General features: G+C 33.6%; 3 protein-coding genes and 1 long non-coding RNA gene across 5 annotated transcripts; 1 reads left to right on the top strand and 3 right to left on the bottom strand.

Annotated features, from left to right (window-relative positions):
* Nucleotides 1–585: 585 nt before the first annotated feature.
* LOC112784143 (KH domain-containing protein At4g18375) lies at nt 586–5,789 on the bottom strand. 2 transcript variants are annotated; one of them, XM_025827259.3, is made up of 8 exons: nt 5,647–5,789; nt 4,568–5,178; nt 3,858–4,349; nt 3,197–3,436; nt 2,851–3,123; nt 2,138–2,193; nt 1,914–2,010; nt 586–1,158 (listed from the first exon to the last, which is right to left on the bottom strand). In XM_025827259.3, the coding sequence occupies exons 2-8, from the start codon at nt 5,153–5,155 to the stop codon at nt 1,027–1,029; spliced, it is 1,878 nt and encodes a 625-aa protein (XP_025683044.1). In that variant the 5' UTR covers nt 5,156–5,178; nt 5,647–5,789; the 3' UTR covers nt 586–1,026. The 2 variants fall into 2 exon arrangements, with proteins under 2 accessions (XP_025683044.1, XP_029152318.1); XM_029296485.2 differs by having other exon boundaries at nt 4,568–5,262; nt 5,647–5,779.
* LOC140182872 (uncharacterized) lies at nt 5,630–6,454 on the top strand. The gene is made up of 2 exons (XR_011879117.1): nt 5,630–5,768; nt 5,918–6,454. It is a non-coding gene; the product is annotated as an uncharacterized lncRNA (long non-coding RNA).
* A 1,914-nt stretch (nt 6,455–8,368) lies between these two features.
* LOC112784144 (protease Do-like 5, chloroplastic) lies at nt 8,369–11,090 on the bottom strand. The gene is made up of 8 exons (XM_025827260.3): nt 10,769–11,090; nt 10,575–10,700; nt 10,437–10,499; nt 9,976–10,065; nt 9,317–9,439; nt 9,122–9,209; nt 8,965–9,039; nt 8,369–8,702 (listed from the first exon to the last, which is right to left on the bottom strand). Exons 1-8 carry the CDS (start codon nt 10,988–10,990, stop codon nt 8,596–8,598), a joined length of 894 nt encoding a protein of 297 aa, XP_025683045.1. The 5' UTR covers nt 10,991–11,090; the 3' UTR covers nt 8,369–8,595.
* A 2,001-nt stretch (nt 11,091–13,091) lies between these two features.
* Nucleotides 13,092–14,109, bottom strand: LOC112783026 (uncharacterized). Its single transcript, XM_025825759.3, has one exon. It carries the CDS (start codon nt 14,028–14,030, stop codon nt 13,200–13,202), a length of 831 nt encoding a protein of 276 aa, XP_025681544.1. The 5' UTR covers nt 14,031–14,109; the 3' UTR covers nt 13,092–13,199.
* Nucleotides 14,110–16,147: the final 2,038 nt, after the last annotated feature.

Raw genomic sequence — 16,147 nt, 5'->3', positions numbered from 1 at the left:
TCACTGAAATTTAGAAAGGATATTCTCTAAGTCACCAAAATTTGATTAACCATATAATCCAAGTTCATCTGAGATACTAAATGCTAAGTTGCAAACAGGATAGTAGATAAGCCACAGGCAACAGAGATAAAGAATCAAGATCATAAAATGAATTTAATTCGATAAAATTAGGACATTCACTGATATCATTTTAAACGCATTGGATCAGTTATGGGCTGCCTCAATAAAATGCAGCAGAGACAAAGTATCTTCTTGTGAGCGGCATCCGGCACATGACAACTAAGGTGAAAACTGAAAAGCACGAATACAAGCTCTACAAAATAAATTCTAATGGTTTTTCAGATAATAGGTAAACAATGGAGTGTGCTCAGTGTGATAACAAGCACAACCAGAAGCCGGAAGTCAAGCAAAAAATGTATGAACATATATAGTTGCAAAAACCATTACATTAGGATTAGAAGATATGGAAAATACTAGCAGAGGGAAGAGAATGATCCAGAGTTATCTGCATTATTCTCTAATTCATGAGGCAATTTTCCAACTTCTGATCAAAGTACTTGAAGAGCAAGAGTTAGAAAAAGGAGATTACCAGAGAATCTGCATTTTATTAGCATCATTAGGAGAAACACTTCCAGCAAGAAACAAGAATAAGAGGTTGATCCAGCAGAACAAAATAAACATCAACCCTTTATGGTTTCCCCCGACAATAGTTTATGGGGATGGTCTCACACTGGTCAACAGAAATACAGCATGAATGGATAGAAAGATCCTAAATTACTATGACAAGAGCGCAGAAGAAGAATAGATTAAGAAAAAGAAATGAAAGGAAGTATAGCTCCTACATACAGACCTAGCTATGGATACTCCAGCAGAATCTTGCTAGTTAATGTTATGGAAGAAACAGGAGTTCAGAAAAAGAACCCTATAGAATATTCTATTCCAGACCAAAGAGAACTATGGACAGGAACCTGGACATGCTTCAGGATTAATTTTTCATCTTAAAAGACCAGAAATAACTCCATCAGGTTATGTGGCCATTATAAATGCCTGGATCAAGTTTTCAGCTGCATGTTTTTGTTCCGGTGTACCCGATATAAGAGCTATACGATCACCTCGGGAAGATTTGGTTTCAGAAATCTCTACTGTTGCTCCAGAAATCTGGATTAAAGGAAATAGACATAAAATACACATTCAATGAAGCATATTGGCACCAGTTGCTAAGATATTCAGGTACAATGGGTACGGAAGCACAAAGAAATTGTTATTCAATACTAAATGCTAATATGATAGTGAGTGACAGCGAGAGTATGAACATCTTATGGTCCATCAGATGTGTGACAAAAAATGAGAAATCTTGATAAATTTTCCATTTAGTTTCTGCACAAGTAATTGCTTCCTTCTTACGAAAACTCAATACTGACTTGGTGAAACTCAGTTTCTTAATTTTACATTCTTGCAAATTGGACCGACATGATACAGCATATATATGACAATGTAATGGAATCTGCCACTAAGATAAGTATAGAAAGAGAAATGCTAGGTGAACAAGTTATTTTTGTAATCAAGTCCAACCAAGACTTTTCTTCTTCTTATGCCTTTCCTCCTCCTTCTTCAACTAAAATTTTTTGTTATAAATGCTTAAACTATTGGACCACCTTGGTTGAACTTAATTACCAAAATGACTTGGTCATGTAGCATCACCGGTATAGAAATATGTATTTTTATAGGAGGCATCTTCATTGAATAAAGAATAAATGAAAATAGCAAAATTAAATCCTACGATGATAAACCTTGCAACATCACATGCCAACCCCTTTGTATGACAGATAATATAGAAATGCATCTTTCAAAACAATAATTACTTCCCTGAAACATTCAGTGAAAGAAAATAAATTCAGAGCTGGAGAACAAACCTTCCTAATATTAGCTATATTTGCCCCTCCTCTACCAAACACTTTGCTTACAGCATTAGCTGGGACCAACATCTCCATAGTTGATGTGGGAGGCAAACTGAGTATAACAAATGAAGGCGCAGAAACATAGTTGAAAAGAATTAATCAGATTAACATAAAAGGGGAGTAACGTAGTTGCAAAGTATAAAAATGTATGTAGAACATTGATAAAACTATATACTAACCCTCCATATAGCTTGTAGCCATACGAAGACATAGATCCATAGCCATTTTCTCCCATCTATTACAATGAAGCAAACAATACATGATGCCAGTGGCCTACATTTAAGAACTAAAAATAGAGAGTGGATATTTAACAATAGACAGAAGAATACAGAATGAAATTAATGCAGCTGCCAACTTCTTGTACTAGAAAACAGAACACAGTACTGGTGGAAAGGATGTGTTGAATAAAAGGAACAGCTCTAAGAACAAAAGAGAAGAGAATGCTGAAATTCATCAGCACTCACTACATCAACTTCACTATATTTTCATATCATCATAACATAATATTTAAATCCAGATATACCATCCCAGCACATGACCAAGGAGCTATAAAATTTAAAAACAATGGTAAAATACACTAAATTTTAGCAGAACCTATAAATCAAGGTCACTATCTAGTGTCCATAATATAATAATTTTCTCCAGAGAATAGAATCCATTATCATATACATTGGAAATAAATTGTCTCAATCTTAAGAAACTAATAAAACAAATACATTTCACCATTAAAAAAATGACAAACAAATAAATAAAGATTTGTGAGATATTTGATATCATAAGCAGTAAAGTACCAATAAATGATAACGAATTTTATCCATACATTGAACCAATAACTTCAAATCAGAAGCATATAGGATATGATATTGAATTAAAAAAAAGCAGTAAGACATACCGAATAAGATCCAAAACCATGCAAGCTGCTGGAAGAAAGCATGTTTAGCCCAGTTCCACTTTCAGTCCTCTGATCATAAGCCAATGGAGCAGGGACATCAGGAACTGGAGGGATGACAGATCTCACTGGAAGAACAGAACCACCTGAATAAAATGATTCAGAACCTATAGGGGGAGGATTACGGCCAGTGTCCCTTTCTTTCAATACATCATCCCGCAGTCTTAATACAATCTGGATTAGTGCATCTCTCACACAATCAACTCCACCAACCACCTAAAAAGAACATTGAATAAACACATACACAAAGTAGACGAGAAAACTTATTTAAAAAAAAAAGAATTCAAACCTCAACAAGTTCGTCATTCACATCAGCAATTTTAGGCTTATTGCTTTTCGAGATTCGAATATCTGCTCTAGTCCGCTTCCGAATTTCGTTTATGATTGAGCCACTTTTCCCAATAATACATCCTATAATTTTGGATGGAACTAGGAGCCGGATTGAAACTGGGGTGTCATCTTCATCATTTATTGTCCCTTGCAGAAGCAAAACAGCTTCCACTGCCATGGATTTCAGATCACTTGATGACTACAAAATACAAATCATACTCCATGACTATTTACTCATTTTATTATACGGAACAACAGCTCACGAACATATAATGGGAAAACCTACTGCATGCAGAGTACATAGGTATCAACAAACTCCAACAACTGGTAAATCAAACACGAAATCGATCATGAAATTCAATGATTTGGAGCAGCTTTCATGTCAAACATGCAACTCCTCAACTCAATACCCATGTCTAATGTGATTTTTCCTTTTTCTCATACTAACATATACATTTGAAAATTGAACTTATAACAATGAACAAATAAAACATTGATAACACATAAAAGTCTAAGCGTTTCCATGCAAATAAGATATATCAAAGACTCTACCATGTTTAATACATCTCAGTAAAAATGCTCAATCATTGAAACAAGTGGAAGAAGCAGATATAGTATACCTCTGTTGCAGTTATAGTGATTAAACACTCATCGTGACGAGCCTTGGAATCATCAACCTCGATACGAGCACCACTAGCCTGCCTTATATTTTTAATTATACTTCCTCCCTTCCCGATGACACATCCAATCTTGTCAGAGGGGCATAGCATTCTAACAATTAATTCCTCAGATTGTGAACCACCAGGATCAGAAACGGCTGGAAGTGCAGATGAGTACAGAGACCATGCATTTCCTGAATCAGCGTAACCTTGCAGATCATGTACATTTGTTGCACCTAGGATTTGAGGAACAGGTCTAGGTGGGATAATAGGATCTGAAGTTGGGTATAGTCTGCCAGGTGGATAAATTGGAATGTCTGAAGGAATTATAAGGCTAGGAGGGACTTCTGGTACTGTAGTGTCAAGAGGGATGTCCTCCTTTGGAGAGAACTTGTACATAATAGAAGAAACTGCAAACAATGCTCTTTTAACAGCTTCTGATTCACCAGTAATCTACTCACAATGGGGTAAATGAATGTAGTAAGGCCAAAAAGTAAGGTAAAAGTTCACTGCAAAAGAATTTGTTTTAATAGCTAAATAAAATATCCACGTTGAAATGTCATTCAACATATAGAAATTGTAAGATCCCAAAGCTAAAGTACTAAGAATGTTTAACGGATCAGAAAAGAAAACTGTTAAGGTAAGCTACTAGAAATATTAAATGTACCAACCAACACAAAATTGTCAAAGTCCATAGCACATGAGTGTGCCGGATTGGCCCTATCCTTTGCAATAACCTTGATATTTGTCCTTGTCTTTACCCTCAATTTTTTAATGGTAGCCCCAGCCTTACCAATGATATTTGCAGACTGGCTTGATGGAACAAGGATTTGGCATTCTTCCTTATCCTTCTGTTTCTTTTCAGAATCTCCAACGGCTTCCATGGCATTTGAAATGACAGAATGAACCTTGAGAAGAGCATCTTGGGCAGCACATAAAGGCTGCATATTATTGAGCTCATCATCAACCTCAAATTCTTCCTTCTGCTTAACATAGCAGTAAATTGTTACAACCCGGTCCTTGGCACCAGGAAATGGATCCACCACCTTGACTTTTGCCCTAGTCTCCTGCCTTATTGTATTGATGACTTTTCCATTCTTACCAATGACATTCCCAATAACTCCATCTGGACACAGTATTCTATAGATAATCAATTCATCATTTCCCCTTTCAACTATGTCATTCACACGCCGCTTTTGATTCTTCCCGTTTCCATCATGGTCCCTTTGATTGCGATATCGTTTCCCAGTCTCCCCCATTTTACAAACCACCGGTGAGACTCCTGGGAGAAAAAAGCCAAGTAAATAAATACTGCAACTTTCTTTTCACCAAACTTCTTCTCCCATGCCACCCTTGTGACAACAATCTTAAATGAAAGAATAATCCAACTAATTAAACAGATTTACATAGATAAGTGAAGGTATTAAAATATGATTCACCGCAGGATGAGCTTGCAACACCAACATATAAATTATTCTAATTATATTTAAATTGAAAACAAGCAAAGCTGAAAATGTGGAAATTAGTGGTGTTTAGTAAATATCACTCTTGAGTGGAGTGAAGAGAATCCAACATTTTATGCTATGATTGGGGCCGGGGGTGTAATCGTATAAGCATAATTCAACACCAGCTTAAGAAAAGAAAAAATGGTATAAGATGGCGTGTCAAATGGGGAAGGAACCTCACTTAAAAAGGAAAAGAGCTAAGAAAAATTGAAGTTTGTGAAACCAAAAGTAAGAGACTTGTGTACCTGATTAATAGATATAAAGATAAGATGATGAAGAAGAAGCGAAGCTAGTTGAAGCCCTGATGTTTCGAATTTCGCCGAGAAACGCACTCGATTTCTTGTTTCTCTGAGAATCTCTCTACGAGGCAGGGCAGGATCTATTCACCTTTTCTTCCTCCTTTATTTTGTTGTTTTACTATAATACCCCGCTATTAATCCATTTTTTGGTAATTTAAAAATTTAATTTTTACTAAAAGTATAAGATTATTTTACACAATTATTATGTTTTGTACAGGTAATTGTAAAGTTGTTAAGGGAGTTGAATGTAATTTGCGAAAAGAAGTATGATATAGGGGTGTAGGGGAAGTCGTGGTTTAGTTGAAAACCTAAATAGTGTGTGGTTGGGGGCGATGGAAGAAGAAGCAGTTGGAGAAGGGTCGGAGGCGGTTCGGCGGGCGAGGAAGCTGCTGTTTCGGCGAATGCTGGTGGGGATCAAGGATGGAAGATTCTTTTTGGGCGGATTCTACTGCATCGACAAGCAAGGCAACATCATTCTCCAGGATGCCGTCGAGTATCGCACCACTCGCCGATCCTCTCCGTCTTCCCTCGAACAGAGGTGCCTTGGCCTCATTCTCATTCCTGCTTCCTGTCGCGCCACGTGTCATGTTGATTGCTCTATCGACGAACAGTTGTCCCTTCTATCTCTTACTTAGTTAGTTATTATTGTCTTCTCTTTCTTCCATTTTACTCTTTGTATGTTTATTACAACTCTTGCTTCAAACTTAACTATTATAATTTATTAACAAAGAAGAGACTACTCTACTTGTATTCATTTTATTGATCGTTAATTGTAGCCAAATTAAGACGTCCTTCATTAATGGTATAGATAAATCAATGCAGAAATGTAGGTCTAAACACAATTCATACTTCGTTTAAGTCTTTCTTTCTTCACTTTGCAAGTAAGCTGTGGAAATTTTGGAAACTCCACCTATGACCAAATCATTGCCAATACAATAATATCTTCAAAAATACATATAGTCATAAAGGGAAACAAAAGACATATGTGACCTAATGAGGTTGACCTCAGAGAATAGAGTTAACAGAGGTATCAATTTTATGGCCAATTCTATGGTGCTTATGAGTTAGTGCCTAAATTTTGCCTAACTTAACTTTTGTAGTAAGTTTTGATTTTTTAAAAATTATTTATTGTTATATCTTTTAAATTAAATATTATTTTTTAACTTTTTTTAGTAAATAGGCATCACTTTTTAGATACCATATCATTCACCCAATTTTATTTCATGATTTCCAGAAACTATCTTCAAACCTTGCATATTACAGTAAGTCTTTACTCTCCTCTCACAGAAATCAACACTTGCATTAGGGAATATTACAATAAGTCTTTTCTCTTTTTGGCATTCAATGCTCCCTGTCCCTGGCAGTCCCCTTTTGTTGGAATCTGGCTTAAGGGACTTCTTTGAACTAGAGAGCTCACTTTGATCAATTAGGGAAACTTTCTATGCAGCCTCACATTTTGTTCCAGAATCAACTTCTATCCTTTTGGTTGAGAATTTGATCCTCAATTTTGTACTAGGTACTATGGTTTCAGTGGCAATCATGTTGTTATAAAATAAGACTAAACTGTGAGCTCATTCCCTAACTTCTCAAAAAACAAGTGGAGTCCAAATACTTCAGAGGGCAAGGGCATTAAGCGTGCAATGCTTCCATGTGCAGATAGAACACCTACATGACAAAAATAAATACATTCAAAACAAGAAACTAAGATAGTAACAATCACAGAACAAATATCCTAAAACTGCAATGCCCTACTTAACCCTTTAAAACTTGTTTTGATTAAAACTGTAGCCAAATAGGTTAGTTTAATGTACGATACCGAAATCAGAAGTCTAGTCTCCAAATCTTGGAATAGATAAAATGAAGTGAAAATTTGGAAATAAATGCTTGAAAGAAAAGAAAATTAACAATGTGAAGATAAAATGAATATGAAGAGAAAGAAATAAATACAAACTGTAATTTAAATAACAAGTAAATTAAAGTTTAAAATAACTAAATAAAAGAAATTAAAATATTCGAAAAGAAATGAAAAGGGAATAAAACAAAAGAAACTGAAAATAAAAGGGAAAAAATTAAGAATAAAGGTAAATTGACTCTGGACACTTACATTCATGGCGTCAGTGTAATTTTGGATTTTGTAGAGTTTAGTGTAGTGTTCAGGTTGAAGTCCATTTTTCACCTCTGTCTTTCTTCTATTTATAGTCCAAAAAGATAGATTTGCAGTGTTTTTTTTTTCCCACGAGCTAGCTTCCTCCTATTTCTTAGGTTACGATATTGCCTTGACCATGAAGAATCTTGACTTTTAAGTTTGATGTCTCATGTCTCTTCTTACATTGGTCTTTAAGTCCCACATTCTTAAGGGCTTCTGGATAAAGCCTTTGTGTAATTACTCATTTCGACTTTTAGAAGTGATCGACTTAACTCCTTTTATGATAAGTTGAATCCTTGTGTTAAGCTCTTATGGAACTACCCTTATGATACTTCGACCTACATTCTCGTGGAACAACCCACATGCTATGACATTTTGACTTACATATTATCGACCCACCTTTAGGTCAAACGAACTTAGTCGAGCTATCTCTATTGTCGAATTTTGTGCTAAATCACAAAATCAGCATAGATCATATACCTGCCTCTAACAAAGCAACTCACTTTCGACATCAATTAGCAATTTCTTTTTTAATGAAAGATAGTGGAAAAACTCCCACGTATTCATTGTTGATTTTTCAATTGATATATTGATACACGAGAATAGTTGATTTATGCACCTCAAGTCATGCTATTATATCTGAGATTAATATTGCTAGTAATTTAGCATGCTTGTAAAGGTTGTTGTTTGAACATCAATCAAACATGTCATTCATTCGTTATCAAATGATAGTTATGGAACATGGTTGATCAAAACCTATTACTGTAAGGTGTTCCATAAACAATAAGATATGGTACAGTCCTGAGAACAGTGTCGATGGGAATTGCAAAGTTAACACCTGATGACATTCCGCTCCCTGAAATTGCGTGAAAAATAGCAAAATAAGTATTCTTGGGGAGTTGGAACATTAGTGAAGAAAGAGGATTGCTAGGGGACCAGCAACTTTTGTGATTTGTAGCCATCAAATAGCCATCAATGATGGTTTTAATGGTGTGAGATTGATGTGAGATTTCATCCAATGGTTCACTTTTCTTTGCTGGTTACATGCTGGCCAGAATTTAACAAAATTGCTGGCCCCTAGACTTTTCCGCAAAAAATAGCATACACATAACAGTTACCTTTTCTGGTGAAGGTTGCTGTGTTTACGCCAATAACATGGCCGTATGAGTCAATCAATGGTCCACCTGAGTTTCCTGTTTTCCATCCATGCACACATAACATCACAATTCAAACATTGGCACTGGAAACATCAGGAAAATGAGGTGTGTTGCTTGCCTGCATTAATATCTGCATCAGTTTGAATAGCTCCTTTAATGGCTCCTCCATTTGGTGAAGGTATCTCACGCCCTAAACCACTCACCACCTGCAAAAGTTACACCATCATAACATCCGTTTCTTTCAATACAATGAAGTAACACCTACAAGGTGCAACACTTTTTGTTCTATCTAGGAAACAACATGAAAAATTACCCCTGTTGTGAGAGTATTTTCATATCCATAAGGATTCCCAATTGCGAAACAACTTTGACCTACATGTAACTTGTTAGATTGACCAAGAACCACAGGCCTGATTTCGTGCCCATCAACATCAATCTGCAAATACAAAAGGTTTAATTACTCTGTTGTTTCCTGTAGTTTTGCGAAATTTTCAATTAGATTCTTATATTTTTTTTCTTTTTAATTGGGTCCTGCACTAATTTTTTTTTCAATTAGGTCCCTCTTGATAGTAATTGGCTTAATTGTATAGGATCCCAACTGAAAAAAAAAAACAATTGGTGCAGGGAGTCAAATAAAAGGAAAAAAAAATGTAGGAACTCAATTGAAAAAAAAATCGGTGCAAGAACCCAATTAAAAGAAAAAAAAGTATAGGGACCTAATTGAAAATTTCGCGAAACTATAGAGACCAACAGAGTAATTATTGTCTGTTCATCTTTAGAACCTTAGAAGGTAAGTGTTGATGCCTCAAATGACGTGGTCAAGTTAAGGAAAAATGTCAGCTATGCAACATCAACACGATCAAGAGAAAAGAAACTTTGGACCATTATGATTGGCATATAAAGAAGAATCCTATAAGATTGACAAATAAAGAAATCAACTGTTGAGGGGAAAAGAAAAGGATTAGAATGTACCTTGAGAACAGCAAGATCATAGGCTGGATCAAACCCAATTATCTTTCCTTCACTGTAGAAGCTATTCCCTTTGGCATCAACTAAGAAAACCTGTAGACAGTATCATGATTTTACATTAATATTAGTGCTGTGCTGCTACTCAGATAAAGGTGTTGGGCAAACCGTGGAGAGCTCTCGACTATCGGGAAGACTTCGGAGAGGAATCAAGTGAGATAACATAATATGAGAAGACATCACATCCAACTCAAAACCTTAAGATAGTAAGTTAATGAGTCTCTCATCTTATTAACTCCTCACTCTTCCTTATTTTCTTAATGTGTGACTAACTTTAACACTCCTCGCACTTGCAACACTAACAAAATGGTGGTTGTTTGAATGATTGGGAACACTCTTGATACATAGCTAGAAAATTGACCACACAAACAAATTAAATCCAAAACGGCAACAGAATTATGAAATACCTTACAACGTTGTAAACCACTTGTATCAGTAGCAAGTTTGGCAACAACATGGTAATTAGTAACCTGTTGAATCAAAAGAAGTAATATGAGGAAAATCAAAGAGAGAATGAAATTCCTTGTCAAAGTGACTTTTCTTACTACGTGACCAAATTGATCCCAAATGAAGCCAGAACCAGTGCCTTGGACTTTTGCATCTGCATCCTCATCCTCATCCAGCATCCTCAATTCAATGTCTTTAATGAAAACAACAGATGGTGATGTTTCCTGTGATAATCCATCCCCAAGTTAAATGCAAAAGAAGTAATAAAGCAACAAGGTAGAAGATTGCTGACCTCAAAAAGGTGGACAAGAAGGTGTTCTTGTTGCTGAAACTCATCTTGTAGCAGGTTGTGAGCAAGTGCAGGTGGTGTAGATGAATTGAGATTAGCAAGGGCAGGCCAAGAAGAAACAAGAATGGAGGAGGCAAAAGCTAAGGCTCCTCGCCTACTCATTCTTCTTGAGGGAATTGGGTTTGCCAACCCAGACAAGTTGCTTTGGATACAAAACACTGCCATGCCTTCAATCAATCCTAGCAATTCAGATTTCAGTATTTCACAACACAGGATAGCATAATAACGGATCACTCTCCTTCTGTTACTGCTTCCGTTACTTTTAACTCTACTGTTAACTAACTAAGAAACTTGTTCATTGGCTTTGCCAAACTAATTGCAGGAAGACACTAAAAATGTCTTTTTTTTTAAGATGTTTATATATGTCATTTTATTATTGGACATCTTTATTAAATCGGTTAATAATTTATTTTTTAATAAATTAGAATAAAATCGGTTTATTATAACAATAATAATAAACCTAATTGTCTGAATTATAATTATTAGACTCGGTTTGATTCGATCAAATTACACAATTTGAATCAAATATTTTTAAATTTTTTTATAAAAAGATAAATATATCTCTGACTTTTTATTTTGCAGACATTTAAATCCCTAAAAATTTAAAAATACAATTAGATTTCCAAAAAGAAATTGGATTTATTGTTATTGTTATAAAAAAATTAATTTTATCTTAATTTGTTAAAAATTTCAAAAATAACCGATTCATTAATACATCTAATAATAATGCGACACGTAAGCATTTTTACAAAAAGACGTTTTACACGTATTTATAGAAGCATCTCCCATAATATTATCATTCAAATATTAAAAGTATTAATAAAAGGAAAATGTTCCAAGAAAAATAGATCTTATGAAAATTTGTAATAACAATGAATAGTCAGAAAATATTTTTTTTTTCGGACACGACAATAATTGATTTAGAGATAAAGACAGGTGGGTTTTTTTTAATTATTATTCCTATTCTTTTGGGTTTACAAAGACAGGTACCTTTACCTGCTATCTCCCATGACCTTGGGCCTTCTTTCTATGCCCATTGGAGCAATAGTAATAGCTTCTAAATGTTTTGTTTTAGAAAAGATAGGACACACTCATTATAATGAAACACAAAGGAATCGATTTACTAATGAAAGAATTTGTTAAGAGTAGTCAATAACCTTTTAAAAGCGATTTAAAAAATATAAATATTTTTATTTAGAACTCCGCTAGAGAGTCAATGAAGTATTTGTACAATGTGTATAATGGGCTATTTATTTGGCCCAATATGAGTTAAAAAATGAACATTCAGGTGAAATACTACTAATTTCTCAAACACAATACACTCATACTATCCAGAATAACTATCCAACTACCAAGGATAATAAACATCTGATATCCTACTGAATCGAACATCTTTAAATCCCCATTGTACACATTGTACAGATACTCCATTGGCTCCCTATACTTCCTCTTTTAGACGACTAAATGTTTATTTTTACACAGGACTAGTCTATATACACAATATTACGAAATAGTTTCACTAATATTTTAACATCATTTAGTAAGTTTTTAAAGTATCAATTTAATTATGTTTTAGTAAGAAAAGCTAATCTCACATCAATTGCTGTTAGAACGAAAAAAAAAAAAGAACAAGAAAACAAATTAAGCATACATACACGTTGATAATTGCTTTTGCCTTTTGTACGGATATACAATCTAGCCCACAAAATTAAGCAAGGTGCTAAGTGCTAGCTAATTATAATTTCTAATAACAAAAAAAAAAACTAAGAATAATAATAATAATTGAGCAATGCTAGAGGGCCAGCAATTTTTGTGATTGGTAGCCATCAAATAGCCATCAATGATGATCAATAGTGTGAGATTGGTGTGAGATTTCATCTAATGACTCACCTTTCTCACTGCTGGCTACATGCTGGCCAAAATTCAACAAAACTGCTGGCCCTAGACTTTTCCATAATAATTTCTTGACACAATATATTAATTGTTTCTGGTGAATATAAGGATCTATATATTTTGTGATCGCAAATTAAGAAGAAGAAAAAATAAATGAAAAATTTGTGGTTGCAATTTCATTTCTGTAAATAAGGTCCTTAATTTAATTTTCTATTTTCAATAACTGAATTTTTTTCCCCTAATCTTTTAGTGTATATATATACCAACAAAAAAAAAAGAAAGAAAGAAAATTGGTAAAGAATCATAAGACTATGATGTAATTTAATCTAAAGAGTAAAATGCACTATCTGTTTGGTAAGATGAAAATGCACAATTCAAAAAAAGCAGAAGCTAAATATTAAGATATAGCAAAATTTTCTGGCACATCACCTTCCCATACATTACATGTCTATATATATATAATACCTTATTATATATCTAATTAAGTATTATTTCTAGCTGCTGCCTGAAGTCTAATTTGTCTATTGAATTTCTGAATAAACTCTTCAACCCTCCTATTAAGATCCTCATTTGACATTTTAGAAAACTCATCATTTTCTTTCTCTTCTTCTTCTTCTTCAACTTTTGCTCCTTCACTCCCTGACCTCCTAATCCTCACACTGCTCTTCTTACTCTCATCAATCACAACACGCTTAGTTCTATCACCTCTCTCCGATTTACTTCTCTTATAGTAACTCCTTCCAATACCAACTTCTTTCTCATCTTCATCATCACCATGCAATGGAAACAGAGAATGCTTCTTCTTTGGTTCATTATATGCTACAATTTCCAACACACGTTCTTGTGTAATCTCATTATCATCATGATGACAATGATTAATGATAATTTCCTTCTTGTTCTTCTTCTCGTCACTCACAGTTTCTTTGGGACTAATATTAATACATTGTTTATCAACTTCATAGCTTCTTATTGCTTCTTGCTGCTGGCTATGTTTTACATACTCTTCATAAATTCGAAGATCTTGCTTCTTTTTTGATGAAGAGAATGCTCCATAGTCAGCAGCTATGATGAGGATTAAGGTGTTTGACATGAAGAACCAAAAGATGTTGTTGTTCAATAAATCATAGGGAGAAAGGTTGAAGATATAAAAGATGGATATGTATATGAAAAGGGAAAATATAGAAGCAAAGAAAGATAAATTCAAATTCTTTGCTTTCCTATGTTGTTGTTTTTGGGCATAGTAACGAGGTTTTGGTTTGTAATGTTTCATGCAATCATAATTATAATCTTCCTCTAGATATGGTTTGGCCATAGTGTATATAGTATAGTTTATGTGAGAGAGAGAGAATGTGTATGTATGTGTTTGTTTTTTTTTTGTTAATGTGATTTTGGTGGGGAGTTCTAAATGAATCACATGGACCATTTATATATGGGTGTGATTCATGATGATTAGGTTGCAAATGATTGATATTACACAATTACAAGCATGCCCCTCTCTCTATTATTCTCAATATGTGCCTATGTGGCAAGGTCTCTATCTCATCATTTAATTTAATGATACTAAATATTGAACACAAATGTGCCAGCTAATATTTTGTACATTAAATTAAAACTGTATGATGTGTGTATTTGTGTTGAATCTTTGCTTCCTTGCTATTCCTTGTATTTTTCTTACGAATCAATATGATATATGGATTCATGATGCATGATACGCCACGTATATAATATGATGATATATAAATATTACTATCTTATAATTATTTTACTTGTTTTACTGGGGTGTTATCAGTTCGATTTGGTTCGGTTTTGGACCAAAAATCAACCGAATCAATCTGTTTGATTTTTACAAAGTACCAACTAATAGATTGTAATAATCGAGTCGAACCGAATCAAAAGCGATTTGATTCGGTTGATTTTTCTTTTAATTCTAACTAATAGAAAATTAATTCCAATCAAATAATGTTTAAAATAATTAATAAACTGAAATAACATTTAATTATATTCACATTCAACAAAATTTTAACTCATTCCAACAACTAAACATAAAACAAACACATTTATTAAGTCTAAAATTTCTATTTCAATGCATTACTAAACCACTTTTTTGGTTCAGTTTGGTACGGTTCGATTTCTGTTAAACCAACCGAAAATCGAATCGAACCGATCGGTTTAATTTGAAAAAAAATTAAAAAAAAAAAACTATTTTTTCGGTTTTCTATTCGGTTATTGTAAATTTTGACTCGGTTTTACGGTAAATTTCGGTCTGATTCGATAACTTACACCCCTATTTTCTATCATAGACAAATCTATGGGCTAATTAAATCATGGAGATGAATCTAATCATACACAAAAAAATGTTTTAAAAAAGTCATGCACTTAGTAAGATTCATTCACGAGATTTGAGAGGAGAAATTAAAATTATTAATTAGGTGGAATGAGGGAGTGAACACTGAACACTAATCAAAAGACATTTTGGTGTGTTTGTGTTGGATTCATTTTCCGCTTGTTATTTTAATTTATTTACAATGATAGGTATGCAAGTTAAAAATTATTATGCATGAAAATGAAAAGGGAAGAAAGGAGGGAAAGTCAAAAGATCTTAAACGTCATGATAAATTGGCATTGTTCAAACACGTAGCAAATTGTCCACATACTAATCTTCATTCATTCAGCGCCTAATTACTGATTAGTGATTATTATAAAGTATAAGAATTGAATAAATAGTTTGAATTTAATATATATATATATAATAAATAATTGATGGAACACAATCATGTGCGTGCCATCAAACTCAAAGTATCAAACCCCATTTGTATACGGCATGCTGAAATGTCGAACTCTATATATGTTATTAAGTTAAGATTAAGTTACTTGTTTCATTGCAATTGCATGGACCGTAACCCTACTCAAACATTAGAATAAACAGAAACCTTAATGATAGGCGTAGCGGTACTCTTTCTAGGGAAGTATATACCTTTTCGAAATCTCTAGAATCTGTACTTGGAAAAGATTGATTTCAAATCTTTTGCTCAATTATTGTACTATATATATAATGATAAATATATATTTTTGGACAACGACTATACAGTATTCTCTATAAAATCTATAAAATTTTAAACAATAGTATCCTTATTTTTTATTTTTATTTAGTTTAAAAGAATATATATATATTTCAGGGCTTTCATGAATTGCTCTTGGATCAATCCAACTGAATTTATTAACAAAAAAAAAAATGAAAACCAGACATATGCCCTTGATTGATGAGCATTGTATGGAAATGATAACCTAAAAAGGAAGTAACCCATGCAAAAATAATTACTTAGCTTTTATCATAATTATATCAAAATTAATGTAATATACAATTGATCAACAATTTACGTACTAATTCTTCTTAATTCAGTATAATGTGATTAAATTAAAGTTTGTGAA

The sequence above is a fragment of the Arachis hypogaea genome, chromosome 20 (assembly GCF_003086295.3).
Source record: "Arachis hypogaea cultivar Tifrunner chromosome 20, arahy.Tifrunner.gnm2.J5K5, whole genome shotgun sequence".
Classification (NCBI taxonomy): Eukaryota; Viridiplantae; Streptophyta; class Magnoliopsida; order Fabales; family Fabaceae; genus Arachis; species Arachis hypogaea.
The sequence above is the reverse complement of the archived record's forward strand: the minus strand, read 5'-3'. Positions and strand labels throughout refer to the sequence as shown.